The 27,046-nt window shown below is 39.2% G+C and overlaps 1 protein-coding gene across 2 annotated transcripts in view; it reads left to right on the top strand.

Annotated features, from left to right (window-relative positions):
- Nucleotides 1–24,868, top strand: part of nudt4b (nudix (nucleoside diphosphate linked moiety X)-type motif 4b) — a 37,341-nt gene extending 12,473 nt beyond the window's left edge. The window contains exons 1-5 of one of the 2 annotated variants that reach the window (XM_057855365.1): nucleotides 12–436; nucleotides 10,165–10,275; nucleotides 13,859–13,903; nucleotides 14,045–14,132; nucleotides 16,923–24,868. In XM_057855365.1, coding sequence (XP_057711348.1) covers nucleotides 341–436; nucleotides 10,165–10,275; nucleotides 13,859–13,903; nucleotides 14,045–14,132; nucleotides 16,923–17,152 — 570 coding nt within the window. In that variant the 5' untranslated portion in view covers nucleotides 12–340 and the 3' untranslated portion in view covers nucleotides 17,153–24,868. Of the gene's footprint in view, nucleotides 1–11; nucleotides 437–10,164; nucleotides 10,276–13,858; nucleotides 13,904–14,044; nucleotides 14,133–16,922 lie in introns of those variants that run through there. The other variant, XM_057855366.1, reaches the window with a different exon arrangement.
- The last annotated feature ends 2,178 nt before the right edge of the window (nucleotides 24,869–27,046 follow it).

Here is a 27,046-nt window from a genome sequence, read left to right as displayed (position 1 = left end):
TCAAACTCCACTCGGTTGTGTACTGAGTCAGCGGCCATGCGCAAATGGAAGCCTAGGAGGGCCGTCTACATAAAATCCTTGCCGGGGGCGGGGGTCTCCATTCACTGCTTACCAGAGAACTTAAACCGGCATCTGGAGATCCGATTTGCCATTCTGACTTTGAATCGAGCCGAAAACGCCTAAAAATCGCCTCGGATCTTCACAACTACTCCCCTCCTCCTCCGGATTTAGACAGCGGTGGCGATGCGGCGGCTGTGTTGCTAACCTTTTTTTTTTTTTTTTTTTCTTCTCCAATTTATTTTCTAATCGTCGCCGGTTCTACCTCGAGGGAAGAATCAGGATGAAGCTCAAACCTAATCAGACCAGGACGTACGACGGCGATGGTTTTAAGAAGCGGGCGGCGTGTCTGTGCTTTAAGAACGAGCGCGAAGAGGAGGTAAGGGGAAGCCGCTTGGCCGTGGGTTGCCCTCGGATACGCACGAGACAACACGGCAGTACTTTTAAGGCCTAAACGCTCCTCAAATGCGCTGTCCATCACACACAAAACAAGGATCGTGACTTCTAATAACGTCATTTGCTTCATTAATGATCACGTTAAACTGCGATTCTCACTTCATGCGTCATAACGTGATTTTGTATGAATTGACCTGCATGTTTTTGTCTTCAATTTTCACTGATGCGCCTTGGACCAGCCAGTTTGGGCTAGTTTGAAGAGTCGAGAGGGGTGGGGGGGGGGAAGCGAGCGTCGTCATTGGGGTCTTTAGTGGGCAGCGATTTTTACTACCTGGGTAACCTTTCAAAATAATGTACTTCCTCTGCTATTTTTGCATTGAAAGCGTTCTTCGCTGTGACGTTTAGCTTTTATTTTGGAGACGGACGCATGCATTTTCGAGATGCTTCTCGCTATCGGAGAAGAGGGGGCGAGGCGCTTTACAGCACGTCCGCCGGGTTTTCCCACGTAGCTTTCTGCATTTAGAATAATAAAATCGCCGATTAATTACACGTACGTCTCAAGTGTCACCTGACATTGAGCGTTAAACTACCCGATTGTGTTGGAGCCTGTTGGTCATTCATGTATTTTACTGCATCTCCAGTTTGGCGCATAGCGTTGGTGCGTATGAGGGTTTAAAGGGGCCGTATCATGTAAATAACGAACATGAGCTGACAGGCATGAGTTGTTGTCTTCAAAACTCTACTCTTCTCATCTCTGACCTATAGTTACCCCAGAAAGGAGACACCAACACAGATTCATAAGCGTCGTTCTTTCGATATAATTATAAATCAAACCTAATGGCTTATACAGTGTATCACAAAAGTGAGTACACCCCTCTCATTTCTGCAGTATATCTTTTCATGGGACAACATTGACAAAATGACACTTTGACACAATGAAAAGTAGTCTGTGCAGCTTATATAATAGAGTTCATTTATTTCCCCCTCAAAATAACTCAAAATATAGCCATTAATATCTAAACCCCTGGCAACAAAAGTGAGTTAACCCCTTAGAAACTACATCCCATATATCCAAATTGAGTACTGCTTGTCATTGGCGTTCCAAAATGTCACGTGACTCGTTAGTGTTACTAGGTCCAGGTGTGCAGAGGGAGCTGGTGTGTTCAAATTTGTATTGCAGCTCTCATACTGGTCACTGAAAGTTCCAATATGGCACCACATGGCAAAGAACTCTCTGAGGATCTGAAAAGACGTATTGTTGCGCTACATGAAGATGGCCAAGGCTACAAGAAGATATTTATGCAGATATTTAAATATATATTTTCATGGGACAACATTGACAAAATGGCACTTTGACACAATGAAAAGTAGTCTCTGTGCAGCTTATATAATGGAGTTGATTTATTTCCCCCTCAAAATAACTCAAAATATAGCCATTAATATCTAAACCCCTGGTAAAAAAAAAAAAGTACACCCCTTAGAAACTACATCCCTAAATGTCCAAATTGAGTACTGCTTGTCATTTGCCCTCCAAAATGTCATGTGACTCGTTCGTGTTACTAGGTCCAGGTGTGCATAGGGAGCAGGTGTGTTCAAATTTGGATTGCAGCTCTCATACTGGTCAGTGAAAGTTCTAACATGGCACCACATGGCAAAGAACTCTCTGAGGATCTGAAAAGATGTGTTGTTGCGCTACATGAAGATGGCCAAGGCTACAAGAAGATATTGAAGTATATCTTTTCATGGAACAACATTGACAAAATGACACTTTGACACAATGAAAAGTAGTCTGTGTGCAGCTTATATAATGAAGTTCAATTATTTTCCCCTCAAAATAATTCAAAATATAGCCATTAATATCCAAACCCCAGGCAACAACAGTGACTACACCCCTTAGAAACGACATCCCTAAATGTCCAAATTGAGTACTGCTTGTCATTTGCCCTCCAAAATATTATGTGACTCGTTAGTGTTACTAGGTCCAGGTGTGCATAGGGTACAGGTGTGTTCAAATTTGTATTGCAGCTCTCATACTCGTCAATGAAAGTTCCAGCATGGCACCGCATGGCAAAGAACTCTCTGAGGATCTGAAAAGACGTATTGTTGCGCTACATGAAGATGGCCAAGGCTACAAGAAGTTATTGAAGTATATCTTTTCATGGGACAACATTGACAGAATGACACTTTGACACAATGAAAAGTAGTCTGTGTGCAGCTTATATAATAGAGTTCATTTATTTTCCCCTCAAAATAACTCAAAATATAGCCATTAATATCTAAACCCCTGGCAAAAAAGTGACTACACCCCTTAGAAACTACAGGCCTAAATGTCCAAATTGAGTACCGCTTGTCGTTTTCCCTCCAAAATGTCATGTGACTCGTTAGTGTTACTAGGTCAAGGTGAGCATAGGGAGCAGGGGTGTTCACATTTGTATTGCACCTCTCATACTGGTCACTGAAAGTTCCAACATGGCACCACGTGGCAAAGAACTCTCTGAGAACGTATTGTTGCGCTACATGAAGATTGCCAGGGCTACAAGAAGATATTTATGCAGATATTTATGTATATCTTTTCATGGGACAACATTGACAAAATGACACTTTGACACAATGAAAAGTAGTCTGTGTGCAGCTTATATAATAGAGTTCATTTATTTCCCCCTCAAAATAACTCAAAATATAGCCATTAATATCTAAACCCCTGGCAACAACAGTGACTCCACCCCTTAGAAACCACATCCCTAAATGTCTAAATTGAGTACTGCTTGTCATTTGCCCTCCAAAATGTCATGTGACTCGTTAGTGTGACTAGCTCCAGGTGTGCATAGGGAACAGGTGTGTTCAAATTCCACCCCAGGGGGAAGCCTCTTCTGAAGAAGGTACACAAGAAATCCCGCCCGTCTCATCAGACCATAGGACATGGTTCCAGTAATCCAAACTATTTGCGGGCTTTCTTGTGTACCGTCTTCAGAAGAGGCTTCCTCCTGGGGTGACAGCCATGCACACCAATTTCATGTGGAGTGTGGTGTATGGTCGAAGCACTAACAGGCTGAACCCCCACCTCTTCAATCTCTGCAACAATGCTGACCGCAGCCCTGTGACAATTTTTCAAAGAAAGCATTTGGATGTGACGCTCGGCACGTGCGCTCAGCTTCTTTGGACGACCAAACCGAGGCCTGTTCTGAGTGGACCCTGCACTTTTAAAACGCTGGATGATCTTAGTCACTGTGCTGCAGCTCAGTTTCAGGGTGTTTGCAATGTTCTCGTAGCCTCGGCCATCTTCATGTAGCGCAACAATACGTCTTTTAAGATCCTCAGAGAGTTCTTTACCATGTGGAGCCAAGTTGGAACTTTTAGTGACCAGTATGAGAGAGTGTGAGAGCTGCACTACAAATTTGAACACACCTGCTCCCTATGCTCACCTTGACCTAGTAACACTAACGAGTCACATGACATTTTGGAGGGAAAACGACCAGCAGTACTCAATTTGGACATTCAGGGATGTAGTTTCTAAGGGGTGTACTCACTGTTGTTGCCAGGGGTTTAGATTTTAATGGCTATATATTGAGTTATTTTGAGGGGAAAATGAATGAACTCTATTATATAAGCTTCAAACAGACTACTTTTCATTGTGTCAAAGTGTCATTTTGTCAGTGTTGTCCCATGAAAAGATATACTTAAATACCTGCAGAAATGCAAGGGGTGTACTCACTTTTGTGATACACTGTAAATGTGTTACAGTCGAATTTCACAATAAGAGACATGTCAAACTCATGACTCACAATTAAAGCATTAAGCATGGCAATCATAGAGTGGTTTTAATTCAGGCCTATTACACATTCACCTCTCTTAACCTGTATCTGTACTGAGATGAGTAATTACGCCGTCCATTGGAGGTCTGATTCCAATCCCTTGACATTAGAAACATGCTGGTCCATCGCTTTGCAAGCTGGTAAAAGAAGATTCTCGAACCTTCAGTGCCACTTTGTGGAAAAAAGTAAAGCCACACACAAACTAGAATTACTGCATATCCTTATTTTAGTGGTTGTGTTTTGTCTCTGTAAAAACAACAGTTTAATTATGCCATGGTTTTTGGCAAGAGTGAATATTTCAAGGAAGTACAGTAGCTATCTGACTATATTAGAACTTGCCAGGTTTAGACATGAGACTGGTTGAACTTTTTGCAGTCTGGTGCTCTTGCAGAGGTGACATTGCTTTTGACGCCAATGCCAACTGTGATCAAAGTAGTTAACAAAGAGCTCCTTTTCTGCCAAAGCAGCCTTAGATGTTGGACTTTGCCACATCAATACTGGCGCCTGGACAGACGCGAGGCGATTGTTGTGAAAGAAGAGCCACTTTGAGTCCTGCACGATGAAAACGACAAAGACCTCGTGACTGTTAGAATTGGCTTGTTAGTTGTAGATACCAGGTGAAAGTGTGTTGGATTTTATTGTTATTCTATTTGCAGTCTGACATTTAAGAGCTCCGTTTTTGTATTTGACAGCTACAGGCGTTCCTAATCGGGTCGGACAAGGTGTTTATGGCGTCCGGAATATCCTGCGCAGAAGTTGCACTCTTCCTGTGACCAGAAGAGATTAGGAACGTTATTACAGTGGTATGAAAAAGTATCTAAAACTTTTGGAATTCCTCACATCTCTGCTTAAAAACACCATCAAATGTGATCTGATCTTTGTCAAAATCACACAGATGAAAATAAAGTGTCTGCTTTACCTAAAACCACCTAAAACATTTATAGTTTTTCAGATTTTAATGTGGATAGTATGCAAACAATGACAGAAGGGGGAAAAATAAGTAAGGGAACCCTCTGCTTAAGGAGACTTAAAGAGCTATTAAAACCAATTTTTACCAAACAATTTAAGTCAGGTGTGTGCCCAATCACTGATGAGTAGTTTAAAGCTGCCCTGCCCACTATAAAACACACACCTGGTAAGAAATGTCTTGATGATAAGCATTGTCTGATGTGCATCATGACTCTGTCAAAAGAGTTGTCTGAAGACCTGCGATCAAGGATTGATACAAAACCATCTCTAAAAGTCTGGATGTTCATCAATCGACAGTCAGAGAAGTTGTCTACAAATGGAGAGAGTTTGGCACTGTTGCTTCTCTACCAAAGAGTGGCTGTCCACCGAAGATGATGCCGAGAGTTCAGCGCAGAATACTCAGAGAGGTAAAAAAGAACCCTAGAGTGTCTGCTAAAGACTTACAGAAATCACTAGCACACATCAACTATTTGTAAAACTATGGTGTTCATGGGAGTACTCCTCGGAGGAAGCCACTGCTGTCTAAAAAAAAAAACAAAAAAAACATTTCTCCCTCATTGTTTGCAAAAAGGCACTTGTGGACACTCCACAGAAGTTATGGTCAAATATTTTGTGGACTGATGTAACCAAAGTTGAATTGTTTGGGAGGAACACAAAACGTCATATGTGGAGGAAAAATGGAACAGCTCACAAACATCAACACCTTATTTGGGGCTGTTTTGCTGCTTCAGGGCCCGGACAACTTGCAATTCTTAATGGACTAAGAATGAATTCAAAAATTTTGCAGGAAAACCTGAGGCCGCCTGTCAGACAGTTAAAGCTAAGAGCAGGATGGATCCTGCAACAAAACAATGATCCAAAAAGACAGAAGTAAATCAACTTCAGAATGGTTTCAGAAGAACAAAATACATGTGCTGGAGTGGCCAAGGCAAAGTCCAGACTTCAACCCTGTTGAGATGCTGTGGCATGACCTAAAGACACCGATTCACGCCAGACATCACAGGAATCTGACTGAACTACAGCAGTTTTGTCGAGAAGAATGGGCCAAAATTAGTCCTGATCGATGTGCCAGAATGATTTGCAGCTACAGAAAGCGTATGGTTGAAGTCATTGCTACACAAAATATTAAATGTGATGGTTCACTTACTTATTTTTCTCCCTTCTGTCATTGTTTGCATACTTCCCTCTTCAAGATAGGAAAACCTAAAAATGTTTAGGTGGTTTTAGTTAAAGCAGACACTGTTTTTTCCTCTGTGATTTTGACAAAGATCAGATCAAATTTGATGATTTTATGCAGAAATGTGAGCAATTCCAAAAATTTCAGATACTTTTTCAAACCACTGTATAAAACATCTACGATTGTCTCTCTCGATACGTGAACTATGATTGGCTGGCGGCAGTCAAATTTCTGTATTAAGTTCCGAGAACTCCTTTGAGCTTCCACTGGTGCAAACGACGTGTTTGCAGCTTATATCGAGAAAGGGTGTTCACAAAGTTTATGGCGACATTTGTCAACCCTCCATTGAATAGATTTACTGTAAGTGGCTTCAGAAGTTGAGCACCCCTCCCCAAGTGAGCGCTACTCTGAGAACTGGTGTGAATTGCAACCAGTCAGGGAAACACTTTCAGGGCTTCTGGGGTTTCACTCTTCCATCAACCCCGGCCCCTTCCTTGCTGACCCTCTTTCCAAATTTAACCTGTGTTTCTGTCCAGTTGTTACTTGTCCACTGACCCATCTATCAGGACGGTGTGAGTTATTTTGTTTTTGTCCTAAGCGTTAAATGTTATCATAAAGACCACGCAGCCAGCCATGTTTGGATACGCTTTCACCTGGATGTGTTATTATTGCATAATGAATATTTCTTTAAGTTACTTCATGCTCATATTGTTATTTTCAGTGTTTAATTGCCTTTCTGCAATGTCAGCGCATCAGAAAGTATCTCCTCATGACGAGTTCTAATTAAACACACTTTGTAGTATGTAGATTAGGCTCGCTACATTCCTTTACTTATAAAAGCCAGACTAAATGGAGGCCGGTGTTGTCCCCCCGCGCGCCTGGCAACCGGAGCGGCCGTTTGTATTTTGTTCCGTCTGCCAGCTTTTGTTTTGTACACTCGTGCTGCCACAGGACGCCGAGGGCTTGGATGTTGGGAACACACCCAAAACGCAATGAATGAATGGCAAATAAGGCTTTTTATCTCACTGTGCGGGTCACATTTGTTTCCATTGAGGACCTTTTATTTCACACCCGTTTCCCAGTAATGTACAGTACACCTGTTGTACATGGTTAACACCTCTGAGTGCTACTGTGGTGGCATTTGCATCAACTAGCTATCCTTTGTTGACTTCTTGATTCACAGTTACAGTGGGGCAAATAAGTATTTAGTCAACCACCAATTGTGCAAGTTCTCCTACTTGAAAAGATTAGAGAGGCCTGTAATTGTCAACATGGGTAAACTTCAACCATGAGAGACAGAATGTGGGAAAAAAAAAAAAAAAACAGAAAATCACATTGTTTGAGTTTTCAAGAATTTATTTCTAAATTAGAGCGGAAAATAAGTATTTGGTCACCTACAAACAAGCAAGATTTCTGGCTATTAAAAAGGTCTAACTTCATCTAATGAGGCTCCACTCGTTAGCTGTATTAATGGCACCTGTTTTAACTCATTATTGGTATAAAAGACACCTGTCCACAACATCAGTCAGTCACACTTCAAACTTCACTATGGCCAAGACCAAAGAGCTGTCGAAGGACCCCAGGGACAAAATTGTAGACCTGCACCAGGCTGGGATGACTGAATCTGCAATAGGTAAAACGCTTGGTGTAAAGAAATAAACTGTGGGAGCAATTATTAGAAAATGGAAGACATACAAGACCACTGATAATCTCCCTCGATCTGGGGCTCCATGCAAGATCTCACCCCGTGGCGTCAAAATGATAACAAGAATGGTTAGCAAAAATCCCAGAACCACACGGGGGGACCTAGTGAATGACCTACAGAGAGCTGGGACCACAGTAACAAAGGCTACTATCAGTAACACAATGCCCCGCCAGGGACTCAAATCCTGCACTGCCAGACGTGTCCCCCTGCTGAAGCCAGTACACGTCCAGGCCCGTCTGCGGTTCGCTAGAAAGCATTTGGATGATCCAGAAGAGGACTGGGAGAATGTGTTATGGTCAGATGAAACCAAAATAGAACTTTTTGGTAGAAACACAGGTTCTCGTGTTTGGAGGAGAAAGAATACTGAATTGCATCAGAACAACACCATACCCACTGTGAAGCATGGGGGTGGAAACATCATGCTTATGGGCTGTTTTTCTGCAAAGGGACCAGGACGACTGATCTGTGTAAAGGGAAGAATGAATGGCGCCATAGCCAGGTCAACAAAGGAGTGGCTTCGTCAGAAGCATTTCAAGGTACTGGAGTGGCCTAGCCAGTCTCCAGATCTCAACCCCATAGAAAATCTGTGGAGGGAGTTGAAAGTCCGTTTTGCCCAACGACAGCCCCAAAACATCACCGCTCTAGAGGAGATCTGCATGGAGGAATGGGCCAAAATACCAGCAACACTGTTTGAAAAGCTTGTGAAGAGTTACAGCAAACGTTTGGCCTCCGTTATTGCCAACAAAGGGTACATAATAAAGTATTGAGATGAACTTTTGGTTTTGGCCAAATACTTATTTTCCACCATGATTTGCAAACAAATTCTTTAAAAATCAAACAATGTGATTTTCTGTTTTTTTCCCCCACATTCTGACTCTCATGGTGGAGGTTTACCCATGTTGACAATTACAGGCCTCTCTAATATTTTCAAGTTGGATAACTTGCACAATTAGGTGTTGACTAAATATTTATTTGCCCCACTGTATTTCGAAATCAAAGTATACTTTGACAACCATCAGAAACTGAGGCACGCACGTGTTTGAAATCGCCGCCCTGACCCTCCGAAGGCCTCTCACACAGCACCCAAATCCCATTAAGGGCGCCGACGTCTCAGATTACGTGAGATCACATGCCAGTCTGTCACCATCTGTTGCGCAAGCTGCTTTTTCATGACATATTCTGCGTTGTTTCATTGTAGATTTGTCACCAAATTTTAGGTCAGCACTTTGAAAAAAAATCTGAAAGTGAGCACCCTCGAGCTATTTTAGGGCCCATGTGACCCGGGTGGAGGATCGTATTTTGTATACGCTCACTGGCCACTTCGTTAGATAAACCAGCAGTGTGAAACATCGACAGTGTATCACAAAAGTGAGTACACACACCTCGCATTTCTGCAGATATTTAAGTTTATCTTTTCATGGGACAACACTGACAAAATGACACTTTGACACAATGAAAAGTAGTCTGTGTGCAGTACAAATTTGAACACACCTGCTCCCTATGCACACCTGGACCTAGTAACACTAACGAGTCACATGACATTTGATGACAACCAGTACTCCATTTGGACATTTCGGGATGTAGTTTCTAAGGGGTGTACTCACTTTTGTTGCCAGGGGTTTAGATATCAATGGCTATATTTTGTGTTATTTTGAGAGGAAAATAAATGAACTCTTTTATATAAGCTGCACACAGACTACTTTTCATGTTGTCAAAGTGTCATTTTGTCAGTGTTGTCCCATGAAAAGATATACTTAAACATCTGCAGAAATGCGAGGGGTGTACTCACTTTTGTGATACACTGTATCATGGTGAATGAAATGCATGTTAGCACAAATGCTAACACTATTTTTTTTTTTTTTTTTAATTTACAGTACCTGGGTTAAAGTGTGCTAATGTGTAAAGCAGCTGTGTTGTGGTGTGCTGGTTGAAACAGACCAGCCACTGCTTGTTTTTGAGTGTGTTGTCTTCAAGCAAATAAACAACATGCACTGTTATTATACCTGGACAAAACTTAACCATATTGTGCTTTTTTGTTGTTTGCACAGGTGTTGTTGGTCAGCAGCAGTCGGCACCCGGATCAGTGGATCGTCCCTGGGGGAGGGATGGAGCCTGAGGAGGAACCTTGTGGAGCAGCGGTGCGGGAAGTCTTTGAGGAGGTGAGGGGGAAAATATGAAAGTACGGTAATAAAAAAACTGGAAGAAATATTTCCTTAAAGTTTTAAAAAAAAAAAAAAAAAAAAAAGGACTAGGCAATAGTGCTGCAACGATTAATCGATAAACTTGAGTAATTCGATTCGGAGAAAAGATTAGAACTACACTGCTGGCCAAAAGTATTGGCACCCCTGCAGTTCTGTCAGATAATGCTCAATTTTTCCCAGAAAATGATTGCAATTTCAAATGCTTTGGTAGTCATATCTTCATTTTTTTTTGCTTGCAATGAAAAAACACAAAAGAGAATAATAAACAAAAATAAATGAAATCATTGTCATTTTACACGAAACTCAAAAAATGGGCCGGACAAAAGTATTGGCACCCTCAGCCTAATACTTGGTAGCACAACCTTTAGACAAAATAACAGTGAACAACTGCTTCCATCAGTGAGTTTCTTACAATGCTCTGCTGGAATTTTAGACCATTCTTATTTGGCCAACTGCTCCGGGTCTCTGAAATTTGAAAGACGCCTTCTCCAAACTGCTCTTTTCAGATCTCTCCAAAGGTGTTCTATGGAATTCAGGTCTGGACTCATTGCTGGCCACTGTAGAAGTCTCCAGTGCTTTCTCCCAAACTGTTTTCTAGTGCTTTTTGAAGTGTGTTTTGGGTCATTGTCCCCATAGGGAGACCAAGTTTTCTCACACTGGGCCCTACATTATTCTGCAAAATTTGTTGGTGGTCTTCAAACTTCATAATGCCATGCACACGGTCAAGCGGTCCAGTGCCAGAGGCAGCAAAGCAACCCCAAAACATCAGGGAATCTCCGCCATGTTTGACTGTGGGAACCATGTTCTTTTCTTTGAAGGCCCAGTTTTTTTCTCCCTGTAAACTCGAACCTCAAACCATTTTCTAGTGTTTTTTGAAGTGTGTTTTGGGTTATTGTCCTTCTAGAAGACTCATAACCCCTGAGGGAGACCAAGTTTTCTCACACTGGGCCCTACATTATGCTGCAAAATTTGTTGGTGGTCTTCAAACTTCATAATACCATGCACATGGTCAAGCAGTCCAGTGCCAGAGGAAGCAAAGCAACCCCAAAACATTCTTTTTCCTGTAAACTCTATGTTGATGCCTTTTCCCATAAAGCTCTATTTTCGTCTCATCTGACCAGAGAACATTCTTCCAAAACGTTTTTGGCTTTCTCAGGTAAGTTTTGGCAAACTCCAGCCTGGCTTTTTTATGCCTCTGGGTCAGAAGTGGGGTCTTCCTGGGTATCGTACTATAGAGTACCTTTTCGTTCAGATGCAGAGGGATAGTACGGGCTGACACTGTTATAGCCTCTAACTTGTTTGGATGTTAGTGGAGGTTCTTTATCTACCATCCGCACAATCTTTTGTTGAAATCGCTCGTCAATTTTTCTTTTCCTTCCACATCTAGGGAGGTTAGCCACATTGCCATGGACTTATTGATGACACTGCGCATGGTAGACACAGGAACATTCAGGTCTTTGGAGATGGTCTTGTCGCCTTGAGATTGCCCATGCTTCCTCACAATTTTGCTTCTGAAGTCCTCAGACAGTTGTTTGGTCTTCTTTCTTTTCTCCATGCTCAATGTAGTACACACAAGGACATAGGACAGAGGTTGAGTCAACTTTAATCCATTTTAACTGGTTGCAAGTCTGATTTAGTTATTGTCACTACCTGTTATGTGCCGCAGGTAAGTAACTGGTGCTGTTAATTACACAAATTATAGAAGCATCACATGGTTTTTCAAAGAGTGCGAATACTTTTGTCCAGCCCATTTTATGGAGTTTTGTGTAAAATGATAATGATTTCATTTTTTTCCTCATTCTCTTTTGTGTTTTTTCATTGCAAGCAAAATAAATGAAGATATTACAACCAAAGCATTTGTAATTGCAATCATTTTCTGGGAGAAATTGAGCATTATCTGAAAAAAATTGCAGGGGTGCCAATACTTTTGGCCAGCAATGTCAATTTCGCTCCTTTGAGTATTCGTTTAATTAAAGTGGCGTTGTAATGGTTTGTTTTGAAAGTGTTTGCATTTATTTTTATTGATTTGGTTGGATACACTGCCCTCTAATGGCAACAGTGAATATGACATAACTGATTTCACATGGCTGAATCCAGCTGCTCCCTGTTAAGACAAACAAATGTTTGAGCTAATGTTTTTTTAATGCATTATAGGTGTATTTAGCCGTTTTTTGTGGGTATATGTGTTTGAACTAAAGATGTGCCGATCGATCGGGTCCGATCACGTCATTTTCAAAGTATCGGAATCGGCAAAAAAATATCGGCCATGCCTTTTTTTTATATATATTTATTAATTAAATCGTTTTCTATTTGTATTTAACGTTACAGACAAAATGTCTTACACTCATCCAGAGTCTTTAGTTTTGGCTTAAAGTAGGGCTATCAAATTTATCGCGTAAACGGCGGTAAATAATTTTTAAAAAATTAATCACGTTAACGCATTTAACGCATGCGCTGCACGACCTACTCACAAATTGTCACGTTCAATCTATAATGGCGCCGTTTTACCTATTTATAGAGCTAAAAGGCAGCGTAAAATGAGTAGAGTGAATTTTGGCAGTCTTTGAAGCCTTTTTTTAATTGGCTAAAGCCTTACAATCCCTCTCTCAACAATTAGAAATATCTTGGGAAGCAATGTGGGGAAGCAAGGTAATAGTTGATCTTTTTCTTAACACCCTATGTTATTCCCCAACGCAGAAAAGATATATCAATTGGTGCCACATGCATTTGGGCAGAACAGTTAAATGGCTACAGTATCATTTACTGAAAGCTCAAAAAATACACTAGATGGCAATATTTAGTCACAATTTACAAAGTCACATTTATCCTTCAAGAATTACAAGTCTTTCTATCCGTCGATCCCTCTCACAGAAAGAATGTTAATAATGTAAATGCCATCTTGAGGATTTACTCAAGGATACTCAAACTAAAACGATCGGGATCAGATCGGGAGCAAAAAAACATGATCGGAACAACTCTAGTTTGAACCATTTGTTGAGAGCATTGTAAAAAAAAAAAAAAAAAAAAAGTTACCATTTATCGCATTTAAGCTAGCAAACTTTTGCTATGTAAGTTATCCAATTGTTATGTTGTTGCACTTTGATCCTCATTTATTTTTTTTCATACCGTTTGAGGCTCAGCTCAGGTATTTTAATATTTTTATGTTCCTTATCCAATTACTCGATTATTCAAGCTAACTTCTTCATCGATTAATCGACTACTAAAATATTCGATAGCTGCAGCCCTACTCGGCAAGCATGCGGAGCTTGTGATATGCATCCGAGGTGAGGATATTTGTGGCTTAGGTGTTGCACAGCGAGACCTTCGTCTTCTCAGGCATGACGGCCGTCTAAACTTGGATCCTCGCAGGATTCCCGAGCGTTCGCGGGGCCGCTTGACACAGGGGGGTGTTCGTCTTGATTTCTCTGAAGTGAAAAAACTCGTGTCCGCCTTATGAGAAGGGATCTGGATGTTATTTGGTAGTATTGTTTTTCCTGGGTTTTGCCAAAGAAGCAATTCAACTCTTCCTGTTTTCCCTCAGGCTGGTGTCAAGGGCAAGCTTGGACGTCTGCTCGGCGTGTTTGAGGTAGGAATTAAAACCAAGCGATTACAGTGTGGCAGCCCGATTTATTGAGACGCTATTTTATGACAGTTCTAAACGATAGATCAACTATCAATAACGATCCAGGTTTCCGCTAACTTTTGTTGTTGCTTCTCATTCCAAAAGCAAAACCAAGACCGTAAACACCGGACGTACGTTTACGTGTTGACGGTCACTGAGACGTTGGAGGCCTGGGAAGACTCGGTCAACATAGGTACGTTTGGAATTTGAGACATGCAGTCCCTGACAAAAGTCTTGTTGCTTATCCATTTTGTAGAAACAATTGCTAATAACCTGACTTTTAATGATTCAATTGGTTTAAAAAATGGCTCATATGAAAGCTAAGACCCTCCCAAATGATGTTGAATGTACAAAAATATATTTGATTCACTGAAAAAAGATTGATCATTTAATGAAGACATAAAGGTCACATTTTAGCAAGACAAAATTTTTGTCGCCTACAGAAAGTAGTGTGAAAATTGAACAAAAAATGTACTTCAAATACAAAAACATGTTACATGACGTAAGCGAATTAAGTAGTGGTGCTGTGAGATCCAAATTTAATATTTTGTATGACTTTCATGGGCTTCGGCAAGGATTCATACAATTTATTGATGAAGTCGTCAGAAACATCAAAGAAAGCGGTCTTGCATGCCTCCCAGAGTTAATCAACATTCTTGGGTTTCGTCTTCCATGCTTCCTCTTTAATTCCACCCCAGACATGCTCAATGATGTTCATGTCTGGTGACTGGGCTGGCCAGTCCTGGAGGAACTTTGAGGTAGAGATTGAAGTATGCGATGGAGCACCATCCTGCTGCAGAATTACCCATTCACGACGCTAGATGGCGCCAGATATCATTGAAGCGAATGCTGAATTTGAGTGATGTTCTGTCGTGACAGCTCTCAGCTACTCTCAACTTTAACCAGTTTGCATTATTTTATTGCAATGTTTTTCCTTATTCAGATTTGTTTCAAGACTACAGTTACAGTTAGACCTCACTTTGATGGTTAATGCAGTTATTGCAATTTTGTTGTTTTATCACAATAGATTGGTTTATTTACATTTTAAAAAAAACCAGAAGCCATTCATTTACGAATGTGATTGCACTTTAGTTTACATATTTAAATGTTCAGATATTAAGATTTGAATGAGGCAAAAATAAACATGCTTTTTCTCTCAAATATATTGTCATAATCATTTGTTTCAGATGTACTGTAATTATTTTCTGTATAAAAATTAATTTGGTGTTCAAAAAGTTTTTTCAACTTGTCTTGGAAAAAGAGCGGGTCGTCTTATGAACTGGGCCGTCTTTTATTCGGGCCAATACGGTAATTTGCTTATGTTATGTAACATATTTTTGTATTTGAAGTACATTTTTTGTTCAATTTTCACACTACTTTCTCGAAGCGACAACACTTTTGTCTTGCCAAAATTTGACCTTTATGTCTTCATTAAATGATTTGATCTTTTTTATCAGTGAAACAAATGTATTTTTGTACATTCATCATAATTTGGGAGGGTCTTAGCTTTCATATGAGCCATTTCTGAAGCCAATTGAATAATTAAAAGTCAGGTTATTAGTAGGGCTGTCAAAATTATCGCGTTAACGGGCGGAAATGAATTTTTTAAATTAATCATGTTAAAATATTTGACGCATTTAACACACATGCCCCGCTCAAACCGATTAAAATGACAGCACAGTGTCATGTCCACTTGTTACTTGTGCTTTATGGTGTTTTGTCGCCCTCTGCTGGCGCTTGTGTGCAACTGATTTTATGGGTTTCAGCACCATGAGCATTGTGTAATTATTGACATCAACAATGGCGAGGTGCTAGTTTATTTTTTGAATGAAAATTTTACAAATTTTATCAAAAGGAAAACATTAAGAGGGGGTTTAATTAGGGCTGTCAAACGATTAAAATTTGTAATCGAGTTAATTACAGCTTAAAAATTAATTAATCGTAATTAATCGCAATTCAAACCATCTATAAAATATGCCATATTTTTCTGTAAATTATTGTTGGAATGGAAAGATAAGACACAAGACGGATATATACATTCAATATACGGTACATAAGTGCTGTGTTTGTTATAACAATAAATCAACAAGATGGCATTAACATTATTAACATTCTGTTAAAGTGATCCATGGATGGAAAGACTTGTAGTTCTTAAAAGATAAATGTTGGTACAAGTTATAGAAATTTTATATTAAAAACCCCTCTTAATGTTTTCGTTTTATTAAAATTTGTAAAATTTTCAATCAAAAAATAAGCTATTAGCTCGCCATTGTTGATGTCAATAATTACACCATGCTCACTCATGGTGTAACACATAAAATCAGATGGACCCAAGCGCCAGCAGAGGGCGCCAAACACCAAAAAACAAGTAACAAGCGAACATTAAGCTGTGCTGTCATTTTAATCTGTTTGAGCGGGACATGTGCATTAATTGCGTCAAATATTTTAGCATGATTAATTTAAAAAATTAATTACTGCCCGTTAACGCAACAATTTTGACAGCCCTAGTTTTAATGTAAAATTTCTATAACTTGTACTAACATTTATCTTTTAAGAACTACAAGTCTGTAGTATGTATATATCCGTCTTGTGTCTTATCTTTCCATTCCAACAATAATTTACAGAAAAATATAGCATATTTTGAATTGCGATTAATTACGATTAATTAATTTTTAAGCTGTAATTAAGTCAATTAAAAATTTTAATCGTTTCACAGCTCTAGTTATTAGCAATTGTTTCTACAAAATGGATAAGCGACAAGACTTTTGTCAGGGACTGTATTCGGTCTCTGTCTGTTTACTGTAAGAATGTAACCATACCGAGGGGTTTGTTTACCCTCGTCAATATATAGCACGTGTGTGGAGTACAGAGTCAACATAAATCTCCTCCACTGATCTCGACCACGCTGACGTCTAAACTGTCAACACCGCCTCACGACTAGGCCGTGCCCATGTCAACGTTTGTCGTCTGTCTCCCCCCGCAGGCCGCAAGCGCGAGTGGTTCACGGTGGAGGAGGCCATCAAGGTTCTGCAGAGCCACAAGCCCGTGCACGCAGAGTACCTGCGGAGACTGCAGCAACTGCAGCTCAGCTGCTCGCCCACCAACGGCAACTCCATCCTCGCCGGTCCGCCTCCCAACGACAATTACCCGCACTACAGCGCCACGGCCACCACGCCGTCCACGGGCGGCGTTCTGGCCTCCTCCCGCAGATAGGACTCCCCTCCGCCACGTTTTTGTACAGTGGAAGCCTGTAAATAGTCTTAACTGCTGGACGGACCAAAGCCATCGCCAGAACTTGAAGGACTCACGTGACTGAGCGCCAAGATGGCGAAGCTCGTGTGGCAAACTTTTATCAGCGTGGCGAGCGGGAGGACTCCGCGGACTCTGCTGGCATGCCTTACAGTTCTTTGTATGAATGTTTCGGTTCTTTTGACACAAGACACACGCTCTGTGGTCGATAAACACAAAGCAGGACTATGCGGGGAATGTTTTAGGACACTAAATTGGCAACGTCATCAGCATAGAAAGCACTCGGTTTCGTTGAGCTATTAAAAACTGGATGTTACAAGTAAGTATTAGGGCAATTGGAGTAATTTCTAGTGAGAATAAAGTTATTTCTTTGATAAAATAGACTATACAGTGGTATGAAAAAGTATCTGAACGTTTTGGAATTGCTCACATTTCTGCATAAAATAGCCATCAAATGTGAGCTGATCTTTGTCAAAATCCCACAGATGAAGAAACAGTGTCTGCTTTAACTAAAACCACCCAAATATTGATAGGTTTTCATATTTTAATGAGGATAGTATGCAAACAATGACAGAAGGGGGGAAAAATAAGTAAAGGAACCATCACATTTCATATTTTGTGGTCCCCCCCTTTGGCAGCAATAACTTCAATCAGACGCTTCCTGTAGCTGCAGATCCGTCTGGCACATTGATCTAATTTTAGCCCATTCTTCTCTAAAAAAACTGCTTTAGTTTAGTCAGATTCCTGGAATGTCTGCCATGAATCGCTGCCTTTCGGTCATGCCACAGCATCTCAATGGGGTTGAAGTCTGAACTTTGACTTGGCCACACCACAACGTGTATTTTCTTCTTCTAAAACTATTCTGAAGTTGATGTACTCCTGTGTTTTAGATCTTAGGTCTTTAGGTCTTGTTGCAGCATCCATCCTCATCCATGCTCTGAAAGACGGCCTCAGGTTTTCCTGCAAAACATCCTGATTAATTTTGGAATTCATTCTTCCATTAATGATTGCAGGTTGTCCAGGCCCTGAGCGAGCAAAACAGCCCCAAATCATGATGCTCCCTCCACCATGCCTCAAGGTTGGGATGAGATGTTGATGTTGGTGAGCTGTTCTATTTTTCCTCCACACATGAAGTTGTGTGTTACTCCCAAACAATTCAACTTTGGTTTCATCAGTCCACAAAATATTTTGCCAAAATTTCTGCGGAATGTCCAAGTGCCTTTTTGCGAACATTAAACGAGCAACGATGTTTTTTTAGACAGCAGTGGCTTCCTCCGTGGAGTACTCAAATGAACACCATAGTTTTACAAATAGTTGATGTGAGCCAGTGATTTCTGTAAGTCTTTAGCAGGCACTCTCGGGTTCATTTTTACTTCTCTGAGTATTCTGCGCTGAACTCTCGGCGTCATCTTCGGTGGATGGCCACTCCTCGGGAGTGAAGCAACAGTGCCAAACTCTGTCCATTTGTAGACAACTTCTCTGACTGTCGATTGATGAACATCCCGACTTTTAGACATGGTTTTGTATCCTTTCCTAGCTTTATACAAATCAACAATCCTTGATTGTTTTGTAAAAATTGGTTTCAATTGCTCTTTAAGTCTCCTTAGGCAAAGGGTTGACTTACTTATTTTTCCTCCTTCTGTCATTGTTTGCATTCTATCTTCATGAAAATATGAAAACGCGCAGGGTCGGTTGCCAATGGGCTTACACTCACAAAGGATTCACACAATTACTTGGTTCTAGATCACAGAGCTGATTTGTGTACACTCTGCCCCTCCCAATTACTTAGTTTATTGACTTCCCCACCCTCCCTCCCCTTCTTTCCTGGATCAACAGGCCCCCCACGTGGTGTCAACTGGAAATACATCTGGGCGACAATTGCACCAACATATTAATATTTAGTGTAGGCGTTCAATGTATTTCTTGTTGTTTTCTGTTTTTTGGGGGGTTTATTCTGTCCCCCCCATAGCCCCTCCTGTTCGCTGTTTTGTCATAATAAACAAGATATGTAGAATGATCACAATGGGAGTAAGTTATATTCTCAATGTGAAAAATTAAAACTGTTCAGACCAACCGGACACTATATAAGTATAACACCATTTACCATTATGCCCCTTTCCCACTGTAACTAGTGGGTCAACGCGCGTTTTTTTTCCAAGTCGATGCAACCCACTAGCAATTGGCATCTTTCCAATTGACAAAAAAAAAAAGCCGTGTCTTTTTTTTTTTTTCACCCGTCTAACCCCCCACCCCTCCTCAGCTGTGCGTAAGGTTAAGTGACGTCACCATGCTAAGATGCGCGTCGACACAAGTGCGACCGAATTCATTCAGTTCAAGGAAGTAAACAATGCAGAGCAACATGGAAGCCTCCTTTCCGTTTGTGTTCTCTGTTTTCATGCTTTTTACTGCCCTCAAAATGGTCGAAATTGTTATGACGCATCACGTAAGAGCCTATGTCACCACGTAGATGAGGGTGTTGACTGTTGACCCGGGGTTTTGCTTTCACACTGCATGACGATCAGAGCCGAGGTGATTTTTAACGTGGGTTGATTGACACGGGTCGAGGCGGGTCGCTGCACCTTTCCCACTGCCACCAAAAGCCGATTGTTAGTGGGTTGACATGGGTTTTTTGGCCAGTGGAAAAGGGGTATTAGACTTCAATTCTCCATGTCAAACAGCAGAACAGGACAGGTTAAAAAAAAAAAGAAAACCTATAAAAGTTTGGGTGGTTTTACTTAAAGCAGACACTGTTTTTTCATCTGTGTGATTTTGACAAAGATCAGGACACATTTAATGGATATGCAGAAATGTGGGAAATTCCAAAAGGTTCAAATAGTTTCATACCACTGTATTGGTGCTGAACACATTTTGCAAAAATGAGTAGATTTGTTACAAATTTGTAAAAGGAAAACCAGAAGTGCAAAAAAATTTGGGGGAAATGTGACTATTCTCAACTGAAAAGTGCTGTTGAGAAAGGTCAAACATGAAAATAACTCAAATGTTCCTTCTGTCCAAACAAACCCCTGCAGCGCCTCCACTGTGTCTTAGACTGAACTGTCACAGTTCATTTTAAAACGACAAAAACAACAACTTTTTTCTCTTTTTTTTTCAGTATTTTTCATGTCATCTCACTGTGGCCTAATACTCTGATCCACTCACTAGAACAAATTGAAAGTATGCCCTCTGCTGGATGTGTATTTTATTATTATTTCAGGGCCTTTTCAAAGGTCACATGCGGCTTTACCCGCTGTCTGTGAAACGCTACCTCAGTCCAAGTAAACAAGAGCAGGAGTTGGGATGCCGCCGTGCTCGTCGTTAGACTTTAGCCAAAGCCAGAAAATGCTCTCTGGTTCCCACTTTTCAAAAAATTCAAAAGTCTGCAGTATGATGTGTTCGCCATATGACACATGCACCTTTTAATGGCCTGTGTTTTAACATTTAAACCAGTGGTCCCCAGACTACGGCCCCCCCCGGCCCACGTCCACATTTGGTCCAGACCCCTAAACAATATATATATATTTTTTCAATCGTGTTATTTGTTTTCTGGCTTTTTTTCTGTGACGAACGCAGACAGGGTTATTTGGTTACGATCTATTTAATTAATAGTGTTATTATTATGTAATATTTAGGGCTGTCAAACGATTACGATTTTTAATCGAGTTATTTACAGCTTAAAAATTTATTAATCGTAATTAATCGCAATTCAAACCATCTATAAAATATGCCATATTTTTTTGTAAATTGTTGTTGGAATGGAAAGATGAGACACAAGACTGATATATACATTCAACATACGATACATACAGTAAGTACTGTATTTGTTTACTATAACAATAAATCAACAAGATGGCATTAACATTATTAACATTCTCTTAAAGCGATCCATGGATAGAAAGACTTGTAGTTCTTAAAAGATAAATGTTAGTACAAGTTATAGAAATTTTATATTAAAACCCCTCTTGATGTTTTTGTTTTATTAAAATTTGTCAAATTTTCAATCAAAAAATAAACTAGTAGCTTGCCATTGTTGATGTCAATAATTACACCATGCTCACTCATTGTAAAGTAAAATCATTTGGACCCAAGCGCCAGCAGAGGGCGCCAAACACAAAAAAAAACAAGTAACAAGCGGACATTACACTGCTGTCATTTTAATCTGAGCGGGGCATGTGCGTTAATTGCATCAAATATTTTAACGTGATTTGAAAAATTAATTACTGCCCGTTAACGCGATAATTTTGACAGCCCTAATTATCTGGTCTTTGCCTTTTTGGCAAAGCCAGATAATATTATTCTGCGACTTTATTATTATTTATTTATGAATCAACTTATTCTCCGCGTTTTTTTTGGGCGCGCCGCACAGCCCGTAGCGCTGCACCGATCAGCCCCGTTTATGTATCGACACGTCCGGAATTTTCATGTGGGCTTTTTGTCAAACGGCCCCGAAATTTTCCGTTTTAACGTAAACGCCGATTTTCCAAAAAATTTTCAAAGCACTATTTGTCCTACAATTTTTGACCAAATCACATAATTTGGACATCAAATATTCCGGGACGGTGAGGGGCATAAAGATTGTATACAGAATTTGGAAAAAATTTACGCTTCCCCGGGAATTTGCCAAAAACTTTCCCATTCATTTTTAATGGGAAATGTCCCGTTCACTTTCAATGGGATTTCCAATAGAATTTACATTGCATTGTTGCCATTGACGGCCATGTATGTCAAATCTATTGATACTAATGGACTTGAATTCTATCAACGCCTATGTAACTCACTGCCATTGACGGCCATAGACGTCCAAAAATTTTCCCATTCATTTTCAATGGGAAAAACAAAAAATTCCCCAAATCAACAGGAAATGACCAGATATCAATAGGACGTGTCCCCCAAACTTCCCCGATTCCATTGATGCTTTTGAAGGGTGCTGCCATTGAAGGCCATTGACGTCCAAATTTCCCATTCATTTCTAATGGCATTTACTTTGTTTAATGCCGTTGACGGGAATGTTTCTCCATTGTATTGATGCCAATGTAATTGCTTTCCATTGACGCCTATGTAAGTTGATGCCATTGACAGCCATGGACGTCCAAAAATTTTCCCATTCATTTTCAATGGGGAAAAAACAAAATTTCCCAAATCAACAGAAAATGACCAGATATCAATAGGACGTGTCACCCAAACTTCCCCGCTTCTATTGACACTTATAGAGGGTGCTGCCATTGACGGACATGGACGTCCAAATTTTCCATTCATTTCCAATGGCATTTCCTCTGTTTAACGCCATTGACGGTCATGTTTGTCCATTCTATAGATGCCATTGACGGCTATGAACGTCCAAATTTTTTCCCATTCATTTTCAATGGCAAAAAAAAAAATGTCCCCAAATCAACAGGAAATAACCAGATATCAATAGGACACGCCCTCAAATGTCCTGATATGATCAGGCCACGCCCTCCAAATGTTCCCAAATGACCTGATATCATTATCCCAGGCCCCATTAATGTCCCCAAATAGACAGGAAGTGACCTAATATTGTCCCCGAATTGTCCCCAAACCAACCTAGGCTGGGGCTAAGATCTGTATCTCCACATGGCAAAGACCAGAAGTAATTTCTCCTGAAATTGCAGTTTCTAGTTACACCATGCGCACTCATTGTAAAATAAAATAATTTGGACCCAAGCGCCAGCAGAGGGCGCCAAACACACCCCAAAAAAAAAACAAGTGACAAGCGGACATTACACTGCTGTCATTTTAATCTTAGCGGGGCATGTGCATTAATTGCGTCAAATATTTTAACGTGATAAAAAAATTAATTACTGCCCGTTAACGCGATCATTTTGACAGCCCTGATAATAATATAATATTTTTTAAAATTTTATTTACTTTTGTTCCGTGAAGAATCCAGAATGGGTTATTTGATTGTGGCTCTCTGAAAAACAATACATTTTTACATTTAGGCACTCCTGCAATCGTCACACTTTTTCTGTTACAAACTGACCCGGCCCCTCATCAGAGAAGGGGAAAGTTATGTGGCCCTCACAGGAAAAAGTTTGGGGACCCCTGATTTAAACTCACTCTCGCTGCTGTTGTTTTCATTGCGGTGTTGCCCAGGAAGCCTTGACGCGCTTTCGACATAATCTGCCCCCCAGAAAAATGATCATCGAAAAAGCCAGGATCTGTAAAATTGCTTCTATTGATGGCTGAATGCCAACGCTCCCAATTTCTCAACGCCTTGGGAAATGTATCGGAACTGTATTTTTAACCAGAACGAACCTGTACTTACTGTTTTGTATCTTTTTAACTCTGTACAAATAACTGGAGAAGCCCCACAGCACAACACCCTAATTTGTACAGTACTAAGAATGGTTTGGGTGTCTTTGTGGGAGCAATTCAACACACAAACCCACATCAGCTGCCGTTAATGGTGATTGACGTCCAAATTTGTTAGCTGTCAATAAGTTATAACCTACAGTATGTGCCAAATTTGAACATTTTATGTAGACTGGGGGAAAAAATACACTTCATGATTTAATAATGTGAAAAAAACTGTGTGGTGTTGAGCCTGTACTGTTGAACTTGTGACTAATGAATGACTTGTACATGTAAAAATGCACCATACTTTTGAATTCAAGCCCCTCGCGTTACTTTTTAGGCAATTATTAAACCTTAAGTCACCCGGAAATCTCATGTATTTCATGCAAGTGAATGTAAACTGGTGCAACTTTGAATGTTAAATCAAAGCAACTGGGAGTCGTGTTGTCGTTGAGTATGCACGGTGAAGTGGAAATTGACTGACGTAAAGCTGGAACTATTGTATTGAAAAGGAAAAAAAAAAACATTAAATGGGGGTAACTCTTACTTTAAATCATGTCGGTTTTTGTCTTTTTCTTAGCTGTTGAAAGGTTATTTTTAGGACTGGCCTTGAACTAGCTTAAAAATTAATAAATCATAATTCATCGCAATTCAAACCATCTATAAAATATGGCCAATTTTTCTGTAAATTATTGTTGGAATGGAAAGATAAGACACAAGACGGATATATACATTCAACATAGGGTACATAAGTACTGTATTTGTTTATTATAACAATAAATCAAGATTGCATTAACATTATTAACATTCTCTTAAAGCGATCCATGGATAGAAAGACTTGTAGTTCTTAAAAGATAAATGTTAGTACAATTTATAGAAATTTTATATTAAAACCCCTCTTAATGTTTTCATTTTAATAAAAATTGTAAAATTTTCCATCAAAAAATAAACTAGTAGCCCGCCATTGTTGATGCCAATAATTAATTACACAATGCTCATGGGTGCTGAAGCCTATAAAATCAGTCGCACCCAAGCGCCAGCAGAGGGCGACAAAACTCCGAAAAACTAGGACAGGAGATCTATTTTTTGACACCGATATCGATAACTTCCTGCTCCTCAGGCCGATACCGATACGATAACCGATAATATATATATAATTTTTCATAAGTTTTTGAACACCTGTAGGTCAAAAATACTACGGGTTGATTCAGCATAGATTTTGTCTCTGACCAAACCAGAATTTTCATGATGACATGAACATTATTATAATGAACAAAACAAAGACAAGAACAGTTTTGACTTCAAAAAAGTGCACATATTAATTTTTTCATTTTCATTTTTTTATAACAATAAATCAACAAGATGGCAGTAACATTATTAACATTCTCTTAAAGCGATCCATGGATAGAAAGACTTGTAGCTCTTAAAAGATAAATGTTAGTACAAGTTATAGAAATTTAATATTAAAACCCCTCTTAATGTTTTCGTTTTATTAAAATTTGTAAAAATTTCATTCAAAAAATAAACTAGTAGCTCACCATTGTGGATGTCAATAATTACACCATGCTCACTCATGGTACTAACCCATAAAATCAGTTGGACCCAAGCGCCAGCAGAGGGAGCCAAACACCAAAAAACAAGTAACAAGCGGACATTACACTGTACTGTCATTTTCGTCTGTTTGAGAGGGGCATGTGCGTTAATTGCGTCAAATATTTTAACGTGATTAATTTAAAAAATTAATTACCGCCCGTTAACGCGATGATTTTGACAGCCTGAGTTTGAATGCAAAAATAAATTTGAAACTCAAAAGCTGCATTTGAGCTGTATTTTTCTTTGATTTATTATTTTTTTTTTTTATTGATGTCTTTTTTTTTTTTTATTTATTTATTTTTTTTTTATTTAAGCAACTTTTTTGATTGAAGTAATGTTGTTTTGCGTTTGGGCCACATTTTGGCTAAGACATTTGTGTCTTTGTTTTAATCAAAAAAAATAAGTTGCTTCAAACAAAAAACATGTTTCCAAACAAAAAAATACTTCAATCAAAAAAAGAAAAAATTCAATCATAGAAAAAAAAAATTTTGAATGTGAAAAAATATTTGAGACTCAATTTGAACACTTAATTTTTAATTTTAAAAAAAGTTTGATTTTAACAATCCTTCTTGTGTTTGGGCCATATTATGGGGTAGGAATTTTTTTCAAAAAATCATTTGGAAAAATAATATTGCCCTCCCCTAGTATTTTGTTTTTGTAAATAATATGCAAAGCAAATGACCGTCTAAGGTGCTAGTCACATAATCTGTTTGAAAATTTTTTTTGACTCATTATAAAAATATTAGGGCTGTCAAAATTATCGCGTTCTACGGTCCACATTTGGTTCGGCCCTGAACATTTTTTTTTTTTTCCTCAATAGTATTATTTATTTCCTGGCTTTTTTCTGTGAATAACCCAGAGAGGGTTATTTGGCTATTATCGATTTAATTAATAGTGTTATTATTATTATATTATATTTAGGGCTGTCAAAATTATCGCGTTAACGGGCGGTAACTAATTTTTTAAATTAATCTCGTTAAAATATTTGACGCAATTAACGCACATGCCCCGCTCAAACAGATTAAAATGACAGTACAGTGTAATGTCTGCTTGTTACTTGTTTTTTTGTGTTTGGCGCCCTCTGCTGGCGCTTGGTTCCAACTGATTTTATGGGTTAGTACCATGAGTGAGCATGGTGTAATTATTGACATCAACAATGGTGAGCTACTAGTTCATTTTTTGATTGAAAATTTTACAAATTTTAACAAAACGAAAACGTTAAGAGGGGTTTTAATATAAAATTTCTAGAACTTGTTCTAACATTTATCTTTTAAGAACTACAAGTCTTTCTATCCATGGATCGCTTTAAGAGAATGTTAATAATGTTAATGCCATCTTGTTGATTTATTGTTATAATAAACAAATACAGTACTTATGTACCGTATGTTGAATGTATATATCCGTCTTGTGTCTAATCTTTCCATTCCAACAATAATTTACAGAAAAATATGGCATATTTTAGAGATGTTTGAATTGCAATTAATTACGATTAATTAATTTTTAAGCTGTAATTACCTCGATTAAAAATTTTAATCGTTTGACAGCCCTAAAAAATATATTTTTTGTTCATTTCATTCATTTTTGTTGTTTGCTTTGATGCTGTACAACTTATGCAGGAAAGTTAATTATATGCAATGACACTTTTCAGCTACCAGGGGAGCCAGGCCCCCCTGAAACTCCGTTTATGCATACAAAGGTGGTTAATACAGCCTTTATGTATCCTTTTAGATCTCTTGAGAGATACAATTAAAAGGGACGTTTAAAATATTCATAAATCAATAAAAAGGAGAAATTTGGGCAGTACATTTTAATTTAGTTTAATGAGTAATTGTGACAACTTTAACCATTTGATGGAAATTTTTCAGGCAAAAATATGATTAATTTCATTATTGAATGATAATTTCTTTTTAGAGCTCTTGTGAAATCTGAAAAAGATAGTAAAAACAATCAGAA

The sequence above is a fragment of the Corythoichthys intestinalis genome, chromosome 13 (genome assembly GCF_030265065.1).
Source record: "Corythoichthys intestinalis isolate RoL2023-P3 chromosome 13, ASM3026506v1, whole genome shotgun sequence".
NCBI classification, from domain to species: domain Eukaryota; kingdom Metazoa; phylum Chordata; class Actinopteri; order Syngnathiformes; family Syngnathidae; genus Corythoichthys; species Corythoichthys intestinalis.
This window is presented reverse-complemented; position numbering and strand designations above follow the sequence as displayed.